The sequence below is a fragment of the Ambystoma mexicanum genome, chromosome 6q, assembly GCF_040938575.1.
Source record: "Ambystoma mexicanum isolate Mex_15411 chromosome 6q, UKY_AmexF1_1, whole genome shotgun sequence".
NCBI classification, from domain to species: Eukaryota; Metazoa; Chordata; class Amphibia; order Caudata; family Ambystomatidae; genus Ambystoma; species Ambystoma mexicanum.
Window position 1 is genome coordinate 1,337,708,055 of NC_090937.1, and position 18,299 is coordinate 1,337,726,353.

At 49.2% G+C, this 18,299-nt stretch overlaps 1 protein-coding gene across 1 annotated transcript in view; it reads left to right on the forward strand.

The window, feature by feature from the left end:
• The window catches only part of WDR1 (WD repeat domain 1), a 590,429-nt gene that overhangs the window by 110,176 nt on the left and 461,954 nt on the right, over positions 1-18,299 (forward strand). The window contains exon 4 of the mRNA XM_069631954.1: positions 10,163-10,310. Within this exon, the coding sequence (XP_069488055.1) occupies positions 10,163-10,310 (148 nt within the window). The remainder of the gene's footprint in view (positions 1-10,162; positions 10,311-18,299) is intronic.

Here is an 18,299-nt window from a genome sequence, read left to right on the forward strand (position 1 = left end):
TCCGGTCTGCTGGGCTCCTCGCGTACCGCAGGCAGGATATTGTCCCAGACTACCTATACATGGGGTGAACCACTGCACGACTCGCGCTCTGTGGACTGACTCGCGTTTTGTGCGCTCACTCACGACTCAGTCCTCCAGGCGCTGCAACAGAAGAGACGGCTCTATGCTGAACGGGCATAGTGAACCATCCCTCTACTATCAATTTGTATAGGTATATCAGAGGACCGGAGCTCGTGCTACACAATCAGACTGGGTCAACAGAAAACAAGAAAATCTCCAGCAATCACAGTCCTGAGCCCGTGTCAGGGGCTTTTGTTAGTACGTGTCGTCACAAGGTATGGCTCTTCGCCAAAAACCTACGAGCTTACACTATTGGGTGGCTGGGGTGGTAGTGCTTATAGACAGCACATATAGAGGTTAGCCGACTGGTCCTTGCATGTCAGGTGGCTTTGCCTGAGCCTTACCCAAAAACAATCTGTTACATTGTTGCAGGGTCGCAGGATTACCATTGGCCTTTGCCAGACCCAGCTCTGTTCTCAGCGCTCTGTGTTCCTTGTCACGGTGATGTGAAAGACTGTGTCCCCATTGTTGCCACTGGTGTAGGACCACACATGTATCAGTTTGTGTCTGCTTTGCTGGGAGCTGCTGCCCTTCCCACTGCGGGTAAATGGCTATTTTTCAGCTTGTCCGATCATGTGGGTGAAGACCGCAAAACTGAGATCTTCTGTCTGCAATTAGTGAGGATTTATTCTATTTCGGAAGGTGGCTCCCTGTCCCTGGAGCCAGGAATGTTGTGCTAATGTCTGATCTTGGCTGCAAGCAACAGCCCTGGACCGTGCAACAAAATCTGGTTTCCTTTGTCCCTTAGTATGAGGCCTGTCGCTTCATGTAATTCTGTTATAGGTCTGCCTTGATTTCTATATGTCTATCGTATTATTTTTCTTAAAGGTTAGCGGTACTTGGTGCTTCCCGGTTCCTTATACGACCCTGTAGTATAAACAGCTGCAAACATGCTCTGCCTCTCTTCCCTTTTTTTTTGGTTTCTGCATTTTGCATATGAAAAGCAGACATCTGACAGTATGTATCTGTCCTCTATCTACAGGACTATGTAAGCATGTTCTTTGTGTGTGCACGTGTATGTCTGTGTAACTTCGTGCAGGGATGCGAGTTTGCTTTGTGGCTAACGTTACTATGTTGTGGTGTCTCTAATGACATCAGTACAGCTGGATATTTATCATTCGTCAACCAGTTCCAGTGTTGAGGCACTGGTTTCCATGACGATGTCAGCAGGATAAGGTTTGTATGGTTCTCGGAGCGTATATCTGTTCGCATAGGTAGAATTCACTGGCCCCCCTGGGGGCTAACCGCGACTGGCATCTTGCATTTCTGGCTCTTTGGGCTTTCATGATTATAGGGGTCCAGAGGGGCATTCCAGGGACCCTCTCTTCAGTACATCAAAATATTCCACTGGCAAACCCGGCAGAGAAACTATGGGGGGGGCTACAGAGGTTCATCCTGGAATTCATATGGGTGGGTGGGATCCAGGGCACGAATAAGCCGGAGGATGTTGGCAACCACGGATAGGGGGCTGTGGGGGGGTATCTAGTGTGCGGACATCCTGAATTACTACCTAGCTGCCCAAATAAGAGTGATAGCAGAGTGGCAACAGCTGGAGTCGTAGAGGAATTTGCTTTGAATTTGGGAAGGCTATAGCAGGGTAGCCTATTTGGAAGAAGCCTTGGCTAAATGAGCAGCAAAGGACCAATAGGCTGTATCTAAACCTAATCTCTTGGGGTACAATGTCAGTGTGGGATATGGTGCATTAAAAAAGTTAACCTAGTGACGCTCCTGTCGCCCTTTACACCGATACATGGCAATAGTGACTTCTCACCAACTCTCAAGGATGGAGGTTTCAAGGCTTGGCAAAGGGAGGGATGTAGGAACACCGGGGATCTGGTTAAGGGGGGTGAGATAAAATCATTTGAAAAATGTAAAGATGGAGGCCACCAGGGGTGCGCTCATGGGAATTCCCTGAATCCGCGCCTCTCCTTCAGCAGTCTCGGAAAGTGGAGGAAGCCCCCTCTTTTTGCCCCCCTCCAGGTGCAGACCCTCCCCCTATTTCCCACCCCACCCCCGGCGGGGTAAGAGCAGTGTCAAACCGCACAGTGAAGCCAAAGACTGGCTGGGCTGCATGGAGTCAGAAAACTAAAGAGCACCGTTACCGAAAATGGAGGAAGCGGCCCAGCTTGGGCACAGGCCGGCGCAAACTGAGGACAAGGAGTTGGGGGTGACCTCTTACCCTCCCCCTGCTTCCATGCCTTACCTGCAGCCCATCCTGGACCCCCACACACTACAGATCCGGCTTCCGGATAGGGGTGGACAACACTAGCGGAGAAAGGCCTTGCGCCGAGCAGGAATGTCTCCCGCACTGGAGGGAGAGGCCAACGATACTAATAGGTGGGTGTGCCCCACCCACTCAGTACCTCAGGACCACGCTGGAGGAGGCACCCGGGGTGCTGTGACTCGCCAGTGCCCCATATCAGACCTAATGGGGGAGAAGGGACCATGGAGAAGAGGCCCCTCTAACACTGTATGGCTGGGCTCCATTCTTGAATCAAGGGGAAATCATCCAGCACCCCAGACATTACTGACCAGTGCCTTGGGCGGCCCGGAGGTGACTGGCCTGGGCACCCACAAGTAGCTCTCTCCTACCTCTTTAGGAGCAGGAGACTGACCATCCCCGCTGACTTGAGCGCAGAAGGATTGGGGTATCCGCACATGCCGTGAGAGCCACACAGAGCCTAGGCCTACAGCGCCAGGAGGAAGCACAGTTAATAGGGTTGGGGTCTTGTAATTTCAGAGCCCCACAGCCAAGCATAGAGTTTCTCTAGAGAGAGGAGAGGCCCATAGTAGTGTGGGGGAGCCCCAAAGGCCCAACAAGTTCCTGGAAGCAGAGGAAGAATAGGGAAGTGTGGGCCCCTTTTATAGAAGAGTGTGCCCGCTTCCCCATCTGGAGGAGTGTTGGAAGATTAGGTCTGTCGGTCCAGGATGGACAGTACCTGGTCTGTGCAAGGGAGACCTAAAAAGGCACTGGGCCCTATGGGCCACGGACAGAAGTGTCAATCTGACCCAGGCTAATCAAAACAGGAGAACCTCATGAATTGATAAAGCCTCAGAGGAAACCGGAATCCAAGTCCACACACACGGACCCATAACCCACTTATGCCCAGGAGACCTCTGTGCCGCAGGAGGACAAAGTGTCCAGTTAACACTGGTAGGGGGACTACACTCCCCCCCCCCCCTCCCCCCCCACTTAAGGGCATATACAGAGGAGAAAGTGGACGTTTGGATGTATGGCTGTAAGGGCTAAACTGGTTAACTTTGAATACATTCCAAGAACCAAACGTAGGAGGGCCAGACACACTAACACCTTGTCTCAGATCGAGGGGGGAATAGCCGCGGGGAATAGCCGCAACCAAAAAAGATGTGCCTGCGCTAATGGAGGCGATCAGGAGTATGACAACAGACATTGGCGGGTGGGTCGACAAAATTGCCCAAAGGATCGACACGATGGAGGAAAGACTGAAGGAGGTAGAGCACAATCAGTCCTCCTTGGACACCCTGGTGACCCATTGGATGTATGCCTTCCAGAAGTAGAGCGGAGGGAGGAGATTATGCTCAAAATGGACGACCTCGAAAATCGTGAAATGCGCAACAACCTCTGAATTTTCAGGATCCTGGATAAAGAGGACAGACAGGAGGAGAAGCCTGTACTAAATTGCAGAACTCTTTGACAACGACAAATAGATGAGGCAAAAAATTGGAAGGATCCACAGGGCGCGGCACAGCAGGGTTGGGGGGGTGTCCCAGATCAGTTCTTGCCTGATTTCATAACTACGGCGATAAGCTGAAGTACCTTGAAAGGGTGAGAAAAAAGGGCCTGGTGTTATATGGCTCATCGAAGGTCAGTCTTTCAGGACCTGTCCTCACTCCCCTCACGAAGAGAAGGCTCTGCTCGCCCCTCACCAAGTGACTAAATGAGAAACTGATCAGATACAGGTGGGGGGGAGGTTCCCATTCTACATTTCTTTTGAAATTGATGGTTACAAACACAGGCTCACCATGGAGGACATACACAGGGTCACCACAGAGCTCACGGGGGAGGCAGAGGGCCCACGTTCAATGTATAAGACTGAGGAGGGACAATTTCAGACGAGGGGCCCGAAATGGAGACTAATCCCAGGCTCCCGAAAGTACTGGAAGCTGGGTACAGCACCAGAGGTCGCTACTTGACCTCACCTTGGGCTGAGCCTTTATGTCCGTCAATTACTGGACGGTGTATTAAGCGCAGAGACACTGAAACAGAGCTGATCTCATTTGTTGGTTGTTTGAAATCCACTGAGGTTGCTATCTTGTGAACGGCTTGAGGGGGGGATGAGCAACTCGAGGAGGGATACTTTATGCAAACCTTTGGAGGGGGGCGGAGAGGAAGGGTTATACAAGTGGTTTCACTAGAAATGAATCTGACAGAACGGGTGCCGTAGGTGGTTTGGTTCCAATCTGGTGCCATTTACAGGGGGGATTGGACGCCCAGGGGGAAGGAGAAAGGATTCTTTGGGGCAGGGGAAGGACCCTTTGTACAGGCTTCACCCCTATTTCTTGCCTCCGAAGGCACAACACACATTGACATGCATAATCCTCTTGGGTGGAGACAAGTGAACTCCTGGACAGGGATAACGTAATGACTGTGGTTGACATGGGATCCCAGGGTGACAACATGAGGGCAGGCACCCTGAATGTAAAAAGGCTGACAGGCTCTAAATGGGAAGGGAGGATCCCAAGTGGGCAAATCGGCAGTGAATACTGGGGCTCGGGTTCTCTGAGAGGCTGGAGAGGGGATTCTGGTCAATAAGGTGATCAAGATGGAATTGACAGGGTCCGGTCAGATGTGGAGGGAAGGGCCCTGTTGGTATCGGGCACCATAAGGAAGTTGCATTTAACGTTTGCCACGGTCTATGCCCCAAACCAGGGTCTGCTAAGGTTTCTGAACAATATTAGTACGGGACATCTTATCACCAGAGGGGACTTCATATGGGCTTTTGTAGAATTAGACAGACGAGCACTACAGGAGAGGGAACAAGACCCGCCTAGACTGGGTTGTTGGGAACTCCAGGAGACTCTTGAGCGATATGGGCTCAGACACATGGATACATTTCCATCCCTGAGAGGGATGATCTACTTTCTAGTCACCCCCGCATGCGACCTATACTAACCAGAATAGACTACCTCTACATATCTAGGGACTTGTGGGAAGAGGCTCAGGGCTCGACAATCATTCCGATTTCTTATACCAACCATGATATGGTGATGCTACAACTGCAATGGCTGGGTTTGACCCCCAGAGGAACTAAATGGAGGTGTAACGATACTGTTCGGCGGGACCCTGTTTTACTTGTAGATTAGCAAGGAAATTGGGGAATATATTAAGACAAATCCCACATCGAAAAAATTTTATCTGGAAAGGCCACCTTGGAGAGAGATCCTGATTAGAGAAGGGCCAAGGAAAAAGTGGGAACGAGCACTAGTGGAAAGTAGGCTGAGGGAAGAGATAAAACAACTGTACAAAAGAGAGCATTAGCCTTCGGGTAGATGGGAAGAATATATATTAGAGGCAAGGGGGAAAAGGGAGGAACTCTACTGGAAGAGGGGGAACATAATTTCAAACCTATAATGGCAGCTAGACTAAGGGGGCAACGGGCCGAAAGATGGGTTTCAGAAATCGTGAGACTGGAACGAACGTGCAATTCCTCTGGGGATGGGATCTCCACGCTTTTGCAGCCTTTTATGAGCAACTATATGACTCGGAGGTAGAGCATGAAGAGGGAAATTTAGATGCGTACCTGGGAGAAATCCACCTACCCAAACTTTTCCCCTTCGAGTATAGTGTTCTAGATGGACCCATAACTGAGGAAGAAGTCAAGCAGGCATTGGGAAGATTACCACTGGGAAAGGCCCTGGGGCAGGATGGATTCACTGCAGGTTTCTAGTAGACATTTCTTCACTCCCTACTGCCATTCATGATGGAACTTTTTAACCGCATAATGAAAACGGGAAGGACCCCCGAATCCTTTGGCAGGGACCTCATCACAGTAATGCACAAGGAAGGCAAGGATTGCCGGGGATGCGCTCCTTCTCATCTGACCTTGCTCCTGAACATAGATGCTAAAATATACACTTGGGTCCTAGTGGCAACTTTAGGGATACATGCCGGCGTTAATTCACCAGGACCAACTGGGCTTCTTAAAGGGCTGACAGGGAGCGGACACAATGCGTAAAACCCTCCACCTAATTCCTGCAGCCCAGGGGATGAGTGGTGACCCCCCCCCCCCCCTTTTGTCAATGGTGAAAAAGCATTTGATAGGGTTGAGTGGGGATTCCTTAAGGCCGTGCTCATAAAATTCGGGCTAGGGGAAAACCTCCTTCATGGGATAATGGCGGTTTACTCAAATGGGCTGTGTTTATGATCAATGGAGGGTACACCCGGTGGTTTAAACGATGAAGGGGAACTAGGCAGGGCTGCCCCCTCTCCCCGACACTGTTCGCACTCTGTATAGAGCCTCTTGCCCAAAAGATTGGAGCGGACTCAGGTGTGGTAAGATTCTCGATCAGGGAGGTGGAATAGAAAGTCGCTCCTACTGATTGAGCAATACGGCTCGATGGCAGGACTGAATATCAACAGATCCAATCGGTGCCCTTCCCCCTAGACAGGTGAAGGGATGGGGAGATAGAAAGGTTCACGTCACACGGGATGCAGATCAGCCTGAACATGATGAAATACTTGGGCATAAACCTTACAAGGACCGCTGGGAATCTATTTGAGACAAACGTTCTCCTGCTGATGGTCAAAATAAAGGCGGAATTTCAAAAATGGCAGAAGCTCACAATATCCTTGCTGGGTCTTCTTAGCGCGATCAAAATGGTGGTCCTCATCAGAGTCTTCTTTGTTCCAAATGCTCCCAGTCCTGATCTCCGATACATTCTTTAGAGGGATCGGGAAATCCATCCTAAGGTTTCTGTGGCAGTGGAAAAAGGCGAGGATCCCCAGTAGTACACAGCCATTACCCAAGGAGAAAGGCTGCATAATTAAGAGTTCTAATACCTCCCGTCCAATCTCAAAGGGACTTACGGTGGGTCATGCTGGATAATCAACGGATGCATCCTGCTACAGTTGGGGAATGGTTATGGGTCCTGAGAAACAAGATCCCATAGAGGATTTGGCGACTCTATGGGGCCTCTGGAGACGAGGGGTGATATGAGGGGGGGGTTACTACTTGGCCCTCACAGCTAGTTGGGGCATCTCTGGGTACCTGGATTAAGGGTTGCGATACCGAACCCCAAAAGATTACATAAATGTGGTGATGCAGGGCTGGAAAGAATAGGACAGCTCCGGAGGGGCGGGGTGTAGTTTTATATCTATAAATGACCTAGAAGAGGCACTGGGGATAGGTAAGCTCTCAGCATTTACTTATTGGCAGCTAAAAGGGACCTCCACAGGTACGGAGCTTAAGGAAAAGACCCAGAGGGACCTCCCAACCTTTGAAGCAATCCTAGATAAAAGGATGGAAACAAGGGGGCTGATTTCAGCTATGTATGGTGCCTTGGTTCGATCGAGTAGAGGATCCACAGAAAAATTAAGAGATCGATGGGACAGGGATATTGAAACTGATATCAACCTGGTCCTAAGGAACAGCCTCTGCAGGGGAGTAGCCTGGACATCGATCTCTTGCCAATATAGACTCCACTACATTAAACCTCTCCACAGATGGCACTATGACCCGGTCAGACTCTCAAAAATGTTCCCAAACACGAGCCCCAAATGTTAGAGAGGGTGTGGTGAGAATGCTGACTACTGGCACATGATGTGGGGGTGATCGAGGGTGCAGATCTTCTGGGGTGAAGTCCTGGAATGGATAAAAAGCCTAGATGGTATAGCCCAAGCCAAATTACCCTTGTTGGTATTTTTTGGGATGGATAAGGAGGAGGGGGAATATTCAAGACTTCCAAAAATGGCTTCAGAGCTAATGCTGGCTGCAAGGGCATTTATTGCAACCAAATGGAAAAACGAGCATCCCCAAGTAAGGCAGAATGGACCAATGTTGCTAGAAATGTATACCCTATGGAAAGAAGCACAGCGGGTCTCCGCGGACTAGTCTTCCTGCTGGAGACGGAATTGGGTGAATTTATTGCAAAATTCATGGGCCCGAACCCACAGAACGCGAGTGGTCTAAATGGGTGGCAGAAGGGGAGGGAGATCTGGAAATGAAGTGTTGACTCATGAGAACCGACTGTGCGATTGGGGGGGCAAACCTAGGGCTCACCTAAGACGAAATCCATATGCAAGGTGTTTAAATGTGATTTTTGTCAATGTACACCAAGAGTTTAAGTTGTGTTGGGTTAACCAGGGAAGAGGTGTACCAAAGGAGATGGGAGCGGCGGGAGGGGAGGGAATCGGGATTGAGGGTGGAGGGGAGTCGAGGAATGTTAAATGTCAAATTGGTCTTGGGAGGCCGAGATACGAGCCCCAACCAGTGTGGTTTGGTGTCTGTTTTAAAATCTTCAATAAAATACAAATATGAAAACATTTATAGATTCCTTTAGACTAGAGGGGGACAGATTTACATACCAGCAACCAAGGCATTGGCTGCATGACCACCCACTATGAAAAAGGGTGCTATAAAACCACTTACAACCCTTGAGAAAATACTCCAAGGGGCTGACAGTATCAAGGGTCTGATTGGGAAAATATACAGGTGTACATTCTACCCCCCAGAGGGAGGTAGATTGGACATTTTAAAAGGAACATGAGGAAGAACTAGAGACCAATTACCCCGCAAGAGTCAGAAGCCATATACCACAGTACTCGAAAAGGTTCTTTATAGGTAAAAATTCTGCATAGTTGGTACTACACCCCGATTAAACTCCATAGGTTTAAACTGGGTGCTGCTGGAGCTTGTTGTAGTGGATTTGACCAGTATGCTTCTCAACCCCACATTATTGGAACTTGCCTGAAATTGGGAGACCTGTGGAGAGCACTCACAGATGTAATACACCAGGTTGGAGGGGGGTCACTTGTAGTCTTAGTCAGGTTGGGGCTATCCCATGAGTGGGAGGTCCTGCAGATGCAATTCAGGTTAAAGCTTATGGTTCTAGCAGCAAAACGGGCGAACTTCAACATATCGCTGTCCGTGGCTGCAAAGATTGTGTGAGATTGTTGCTATGGACAAATTGACTGCTCTGAATGGGGGTACTGCAATGAACTATGAAGAAATATAGGGTCCTCTAATTCAACATTGGAGCTTTACTGCTCTGCACAGCTTCAGACCAAGAGCTATGCGGACATAATGAAAACCAGTGGACTAATAAGAATTAGTGCACCAATCAACATCACATGGAGGAGGAGGAGGAGGAGGAGAAGAAGGAGGAGGAGGAGGAGGAGGAGGAGGAGATTTGTTTTAAAAACTTTTTGACTGCCTCTCCAGGTGGATTAGAAGGGGTCCCGGTCGGGTATCAAAATTGGGAGATGTTATGTATTTTACAATTTACTCTAAGCAGGCGATGTAAGCAGCTAATTTCCCCCTACCCCTACCCCCCCACCCCAGTTTGCTTTCCTCTCACTTCTTTTGTTACTGGTACTAAAGGGAGAGAGGGGCGGGGGGACTATGTTGTTTCCAAGTGGGGGCGAGTATGTGTTCTGCCTCCTTGCCAATGTGAGTATGGCGGGCTTCTCTAGATCACACCCACCAAAGGTAGAGCACTAAAATGACCCTAAATCACTCTTGCTGAATTCCCACATTAGGCACTTCATTCTAATTCCCAATTGCTCCACATACCATGCTTACAGTTTGTCCTTTGACGCGCCTCATTAGTACTGGAAAACTACTTGACTGCTCGCTCCTTTTCTACATAACCATTCATTCAGCTTGGCTGATTTGCCTGTGAGGCTTTTGTATTTGAATAGGCTCCCGCCAACTGTGTTTGTTACTTCTAACCCGAAGTTTTGTTTGTTAAAAAAAAAGTGCCTGCCATGCAAACATACGTGATGCAATGTAAAAAAATAAATAAAAAAAAAGCGAGAAGTAATTACCTTCTTATGTTATGGCAGATATTTCGGGCAAGCTGAGAATCTGGGATACTACACAGAAGGAGCACTTACTGAAATATGAATATCAGCCATTTGCAGGGAAAATTAAAGACATTGCATGGACTGAGGATAGCAAGAGGATTGCAGCTGTTGGTGAAGGAAGAGAGAAGTGAGTTTTTCAACAACCTTTTAGCTATTTTTATCGTATGTCGTTCAGATCAGTGTTTGGTTAATTACAAGTTTGGTCCCGATTTCTATCCTTTCATGTTGTCATTTCACTGTGACCTACTGTGTATAGTTCCACTCTGATTTATGTGATACTTCATGTGATTGTAATTTTTTTCCTTTTGCAAATCTAGATGACCATTATGTAAATATTCTTGAATATCTTGACAGGTCTCAGAAAATGTACTTGTTCCTGTGTGGGCTGGTCTGTTCGGGAATGTTTTTCAGAGATTGAAATGGAGGACCGCTAACAAGCGCTCCTGTTAGAGCTAATGCACCTCATGTGGTATCGGTCTGTGGATTTGCAGGAGCTTTTGTAAGCTCCTACTGCATAAAGAGGAATGTGCAATCTAAAAAACTGTCAGCTTCAGAAAACCACGTTGGGGCAAAGTGGGAATCCTGCCGGCGGGGGGCAGCACAAGTTCAGGGTTAGGTGGAGTAACAGTAGTTCAGCAATGCCTAAAAGTCTGCTCATGGACTACTTTCCCTCTATCACTTAAGATCTTAAGTGTCTCCTGAAGGTACGACTTTACGAAGGTATCATTCTGAAGGCTGGAAGATGGTACAGCACAACTCTCTTCATTGGGCTTCATTACGACCCAGGCGCTAATGGGTTAACAGCGCCGTAAAAGGCTGCGGCGCCGTTAACCTATTGGCGCCTAATTACGAGGTCCCTTTGCGTGACCCGACCTTAACGGCTGGTGTAGACCAGCCGTTAAAGTAGGGACCCGCAAAGGGACCTTGGTGCTAATTACGGTGCCGCAATTCGCGGCACCGTACTTAGCGCCTTCTCCATTCCCATTGAGCCCTATGGGGCAAAAATGGGAATGGGGAAGGGCCATGGAGGAAGGGGGAATTACCGCCCCGCCAACCTTGTAATGGGGTGGCAATTCCCCCTTTCTCCATGGCGGAGTCAGTAACTTACCGGCATAGACCATGGTGCTAATAGCACCATGATCTTCCGCCACGATCGTAATGAGGCCCATTGTGTGTAAAGTACAAAAGGGGTCCTGGCTACAGCCTGGGCCCCACGCTACTCACGCTCTGCTTCAGACGGGGCTTTGCAGCAGTATTTGCTAGCATTTGTTGCTCCACCACAGAAGGATCCATCGAAGCAGCCTCTCTGCCGTCCCGGATGCATAGAGTTGTCCTCTTCTAAGAGTGCTCGAGATAGTTCAACCAGGGCTGTATTTAATAATGCATTGTGGTACTTGGTGATATGATATGGCATTTATAAATCGCCTATACACAAGTTTTTCAAGGCGAGACGAGGCAATGGAGGGGGAACAGAGGGAAGACAGACAATGATCCTACTAAGCCAAGTGTCATTCAGATCGCTCAAGTGCATGGGAAGGGGGAAGGTGCGGGGGAGCGGGAGGGGACAGTGAAGTACATGGGATAATTGAATAAATAACAATACGTAAAACTAAGGCCAGCAGGTGGCAAGTGCAAGGGTAAGTGCAGGCATCAGGTGTCAAATGCTGGTAGTGGGACTGTAGGGATACAGAAAGCAGTCCCCAAGTGCGGGGGTTGCCAGGAAGGCAGTGCAGGTGTGCGACTGGCGGGGGAAGGGACCTGGGCCCGAGATCAGAGGGTGGCCAGGTAACCAGTGCAGTTTCAGCCAAGAAGTCAGCAGGGGAGAGGAGAAAAAGCAGAAGCAAAGAGAGAGGTTTTGAGGTGCTTCCGGAACCGGAGATGATTCTTCTCAAGTTTCAGGGAGGCAGGGAAGCTGTTCAGCGGGCGGCCCCCGCTGAAGAAAGAGATCTACGACCAACTCGTTGCTTGGACAAGCGACTGACCATGAGGGAGTTGGCGGCGGATGAGCGGAGAGCTCGAGAAGGAAGATATTTAGGAAGAGAGTTGAAGGAATTGAGGCCCCAACCCCCAGAAGGACTTGTGGACAATGCAGGGGGTTTTGTACTTAATCCTCACAGCCACTGGGAGCCAGTGCAGAGATTTCAGTCCTGGAGAGATGCGATCCCTGGGCTTGAGGCCAAGGACAAGTTTCGTAGTCCTGTTTTGGACGAGTTGCAGAGGGCGGAGAGTAGAGTCAGCAGATTTAGAAAGAGGCTGTTGCAGTAGTCCAGCCTAGAGAGAACCAGAGCTTTGGAGACACTGAGCGTCTGGGGGAAGGAGAGGAAAGGAAGAATACCTCCGAGAGAAGGAGAGTGTGGAGTCGAAGATGACCCTGAGGTTTTTTGCCTTTCAACAGGTGGGAGCAGGAAGAGGGCCAAATAATGCCGGGCAGAGAGTGACGGGAAAGGAGGGTGTGGGTGTGCTGATGAGGAGAATCTCAGTCTTACTGGCATTAAGGCAGAGATCATTGGCGGCACACCACTCCTAGATGGCGGACAGACAGAGTTGAGAGGGGGAGAAGAAGTGGCTGAGGGTAGCCTGAAAATGAGCGGAGTCATCCGCATAGCACTGGAAGTTTGGGCAGAGCGCAGCAATGCGATGGGCAAGAAGTACCAGGTATTGGTTGAACAGCTAGGGAGAAAGGTTAGACACCTGGGGAACAGCACAGGTAGAGACAGAGACAGAGATGGAGGAGAGGAAGTACCCAAGTTGAACCTGGGAGGGTCGACCAGAGAAGAAAGAAGTCGGGCTATGCTAGGGCCTGACCGGTGATCCCCAGGTTATCACGGAGACGGTTGAGCAGGATGGCATGGTTGACCATGTCAAAGGCAGAAGAGAAATCAAGCAAGATGAGGCCACAGGGGGTGTTGGAATCGAGGTTGGAAAGCAGGTCTTCATGGATGTTCAGGAGAGCAGTTTCCGTGCATCTGGCAGCTCTGAAGCCAGACTGATCATGGAGACAACCAACAGATTCAGTGTGAAGATTGAGCTGAGAGATGGGCAGCTTTTCCAAGAGTTTGCCCAGGAAAGGAGTGATGGAGATTGGGCGATAGTTGGCCAGGCAAGAAGGGTCGGCAGAGGGTTTAAGAAGAGGGTACACAATGGGAGTGCTTTCAGGGGGGGGAATTCCAGTGGTGAAGGAGTGGTTGCAGAAGTGGGCCAGGGCAGCAGCCAGGGAGTCAATGTGGTCCTTGATGGTTTTGGAGGAACAAGGATGAACCTATTTTGACGAGACTTTCATAGATGGGACTTGTCTAGAAACCTCGCCTGGGGAGAACAGGGAAAGTCTGAGAAGGATGGGAGTAGAGGATGGGAGTAGAGGGAGAGTAGGAGAGAGGGGACCGGATGTCCTGAGTTTTAGAGATGAAATGAGAAGCCAGTGCCGTGCAGAGGGCCTGGAAATGGACAGGAAAGGTAGAGACCACGGCAGGATTGGCCAGTTCCTTGCAGATTTTAGAGTTCAATTAAGTTGTTAGATGCCGCTGAGATGCAGGCTTGGATGTGAGCTCTCTTCTTGGTGAGGACAGAGAACCTGCATTGCCTTTGGAGTAGACGGCAGGCCAGTTTGTCAGAGGATATACATTAAGCACGGCATTTCTTCTCAGCCACCCTGCACTTGCGTTTATGGGTGACGAGGTCTGAGTCGTGCCAGGAGTTGCACTTGGCTTTGGGCTTCAGGCGGATCATCATGACAGGGGCAAGAACATCGAGAGTATCAGATATAGCAGAGTGGAGCATGCAGAGGGCTGTGTCAGGGTGGGAGTCCGCCAAAGGGGATGGGGGGGGTGAGAAAGTGGCGGCGAAAGTCTCACTGACACGCGCTTCATGGGCCGGGTGACTGAGAAGGTGGGTGGCAGTGATGGAGGTGGCTTGGCCTGAGGGGTAGAGAGGATGAGCTTGGAGGAAAGGAGAAAGTGATCACTCCAGGAGAGAGGAGTGGTGAGAGGGATAGAAAGGGGAAGGTCTGATGCGATCAGAACATCTAGAGTATGCCCTACAGAGTAAATCGGGCCAGAGGGGAGAATAGAGGGTGAGAGTCACAAAGGATGCGAAAGAGTCCAGAGGAAGGACAGGAAGCATCCAGGTGGATGTCGAAGTCTTCAAGGAGGAAGAGTGGTCAAGACCAGGAGGGAAGAGGAGAGGTCCGCCCACTCAGAGAGGAAGGAGGAGATTTGACCAGGTGGCTGGTAGATAGTAGCCACACTAAGGGAATGGCTAGGAGAGAGAGAGCCTGGAGACAAGGCATTCGAAAGAGGAGTTGGCCTGTATAGGAATGACGGAGGCAGGAATCCACTCTGGGAAGATCAGGGCTGCACCCTCTTCCGATCGCTTGAACCTGGGCGCAGAGAGGATCTTGTAGCCGTCAGGGAGGAGAGTGTCAAAGCTTGTGAGAGCTGGCAGTGTACCATGTCTCGGTGAGACCGAGGACATCAGGTCAAGTTCCTCCAGAAGGCGGCAAATGTCGGAGGAGTGTTTGACAGCTGAGCGAGAGTTTAGAGTGGCAATATGGAGAAGGCTGCCATCCTTGAAAGACTTCCGGGGAGGGATACAGGTCAGAGGTACGCCCGGGGAGGTGTAGAAGAAGCCAGATGGGGGGCAGAAAACTAAGAAGGAAAGGGCAAGGTAGCCAAGGAGGAGGCAGCAGGGGGAAGCCGTGGAGGGGGGGGATCCGAGGGGGGACAGCAGGAGAAGGAAGGAAATTGAGGCGCGGGAAGCATCTATTGAAGAGTAGGTTGGCCTGAGGGCCTTGGACCAAGATTGTATCATTCACCTAAATATTAATGATGACCCTGAAGCAGTGGAAGGAGGCCAGGAGGGCCTCCCGAGTGCCACCATTAATGGGAGAGGAAGAGAAGGGAGAGAGCACAGAGAACCTATGTAGGGGCCATAGGTCTGGTGAGGGAACGACAAAGAGGATGTCGGTGAAAGTTTTTCTGGAGGAGGCACTGGTATATAGGTGTCAGCGATGGGGAGGCCTGGGTTGGAGACCAGGATGTCCTTTTTAAACTTCTTACCAGATTTAGTGAGGAGAGCAGGATAGTCAGTAGAGGAGCATTGGCGAAAATAGGAGAGACCCAGAGCAGAGCAGAGCAGAGGAGAGGAAAGAGGAAGGGGAGAACACTAGGGAAGGACACAGTGCAGGGTGCAAGCAGAGGAGACAGAGAGGCGACACAAGTTGAACAATTGGACAAGACGTCATACGCTCAAATTTAAAATCCTTTCTCAGTGCAATTTTAAAAACCGTAGAAAGCGCACCTATGTTTGAGAGTCTGCTAGGTGGACCGGGGTAAGAAGGGTAGCGTGTGGGTCAACCCTGGTGGCTGGCTGGCCACTGGCTTCCCCTGCGGACACTTGCAGGCACAGCCAGGAGCCGTCTCAATGGGAGGCACCCTTTGCCTAGGGCTCCTAGACATTGGGGGGGGGGGGAGGCTGCCCTGGGAGGGTCATTTATGACCAGCAAGGCCGCCAATCAGTGGAGATGGGCTGGCAGGCGGGCGGGAAGGCAAGGGGAAGTGGATGCAGAGGAGGGAGGGATGAGGAAGACCGCAGCGATTGTATTGCGAAAATCCAGCCAGAATTAAAGAAAAGAAAATTAAGTCCAGGAGGGGCTCTGCTAACCTTGTCCTCAACTGCAGGCAGCAAGATGAACATTCTAGTGCTGCATTAAAATTGGATAGTTAGTCCTAAAATGCAATGCAAACAAATGAGTGATTACATTACTAATGCAATACATGGGAGTGCATGAAAGCTCTAGCTTTCAAAATCCTGCTGTGCTGCAGGAACACAAGTCTTGCAGCAACATGTTCTGCAGTACGTTATGCAGCAAGTTTCCCTTGCAATTGGGTTCTCCAATTGACAACATTTAAAACGGATCATGCGTTTCAAGATCTGTGCTTTCGTTTAGCAAATTATACAGTTTGGTTAGTTCACGGACTAGGTCCGCATTTTCCATTGTGCACTAACTTGATGCAACCCCAGCACAGGAAATGTGTTGAAGATATCTGGGATTATTCCGTGTTGCATGAAGAGTTAATGATGATGTTAAAGGATATTTGTACCGCGCACTATCGCCCCCGGAGTGGTCCCCTGCTGATATGAGTGGGAGGGGATTCTCTGGTCCTGTGTCTGCTGCTACCATACCAGGCAAGGCTTTTGCGCAGTAAGTCCCTGATGCTAAATGAAGCCTGAGCCATACAGAAGACCAATTTCTGCGCACTGTGTTGACATTGCATCAAAACTTGGCCCCATTCTTCCTGTAACCAATGACTTTACAACAGTCTCAGTTGCTGTGGAGGAGATGTGTAATATGTATCACCATGAGGCTAGACCCTGGATCTTACAACTTAAACTATGAGTGGCAATGCTACATTTGTGACGGCATGCAAACCATTGTATAAAGAAGCGTTCTTGCTTACACTGTGCAAGAGAGATATATGTGGCTTACTTGGGCACCAAATTGTATGTTTTGCTGGCAATTATATTATTTTGAATTACAAACTTTTCAAAAGCTGCCCTTTTTAAATTCTTCGTACTAAGCGTTAACGTTTGTATACAAGACAGTAAAAAGCACAAATATTTGAGGATATTGGTAGTTCATAAATGCGTGCCTCTCAGTTCTACATCCCAAGTTGATTGTGTGCAGAGTTTCAGGTAAATCCCATTCTCTACAATGGGCATTTTTTAATTACAATGTAATGGCTCTACAGTCTGTTTAGTTTTTGCAGTAAATATTCTTAGCCGGATGAGTTATTTCCTGTCACATAGCACTTGCATATATTAAAAAGGCACTCATTATTAATGTCAAATGCATGCTTTCAAGCTGATGACATACCTTGCCAGAAAGATGTCAGATAAATAAATAACTCCATGAAGATAAATCGCTAATGTTGAGGGATGATGGCCTGCTAAATAGTGGGGGACAGAAATGTCTCTTTTTACACTCATTGTTTTTTTTTAATAAAACATGTTATTTTTCCCAAAACAAGTCCTACAAACATACATCACATTCCATGCTATAACACATCATGGAATTCATAGGCATACTCAACAATCCTGTACATAGATATATTGAATCACCTCCGTTCTCCCCCCGGCCAAACACTTGACATTCCGAAAGTTCTTAGACTGCCCCTTCTTCCCATTTCCCCCATAGCTTATCTGGTTTTGTTGGACAGCCCCATGCCATATAAATTCTGTGTTCCATTTCTGCACACATATCCACATCAGCAACCCATTGGGCCGGGACTGGGCAATCGGGTGTGCCCTATCGTTGGGATTTGTTGCATTTTATCAGCCCAACTGCTGTGGACAAAAAACAGTTTTTCCCATCTATTAGTGGCATCATCATCGTGACACCAAGAAGCAATATTTTAGGATCTAAAGATATGGCTCTCCCCAGGATTGCGGTTAGTTTGTCATGGCGTTGTCCCCAGAAGGTTTCGATCCGGGGGCATTCCCACAGAATGTGTATGAAGGTGCTCTCCCATTCCTGGTGTCTTAGACAGTTTGGATTAGAGGCACATTTCCAGTTCTACAGCGCCACCTTGGTATAATAAACTCTGAAGAATTTTTAATTGTTTCAACCGCAGCCTGGAGGTAATGGCAATCTCTCGTGGGTACTTTAAAACTTGTATCCAGTCTTCTGGTTCTATGGTTCCCACATCCGTTTCCCACTTCGATGTAAGATAGGTCAGCTCCGGGTGGCAAAGGCTGTCACTGCATTATATAGGATCGAGGTGACTCTGGTGGGTATACGTTCCGTCATAAGATTGCTTTCCAAGGGTGTGCATTCGGGCGCGTTGGCGAGTGGTGGCAGTTGTCTCTTGAGGGTGTGGGTAAATTGCGTATAGTGATATTGCTCAGTCAGAGGCAGCCCACATTTCTGCTGCAGAGTTCTGAATGGAGTAATGGCTCCTTCGGTAAGGATGTCGCCTACTTTGGCGACTCCCGCTTCTTTCCACCGCGGCCACAACACTAGTTTCCCTATTTGTGTAAGATTGCTAAGGTGCCAGAGAGACTGCATCAGGGTGACCTTATTCTCACACGCAATGTATGCGTGTGCTTGCTTCTAGAGTAT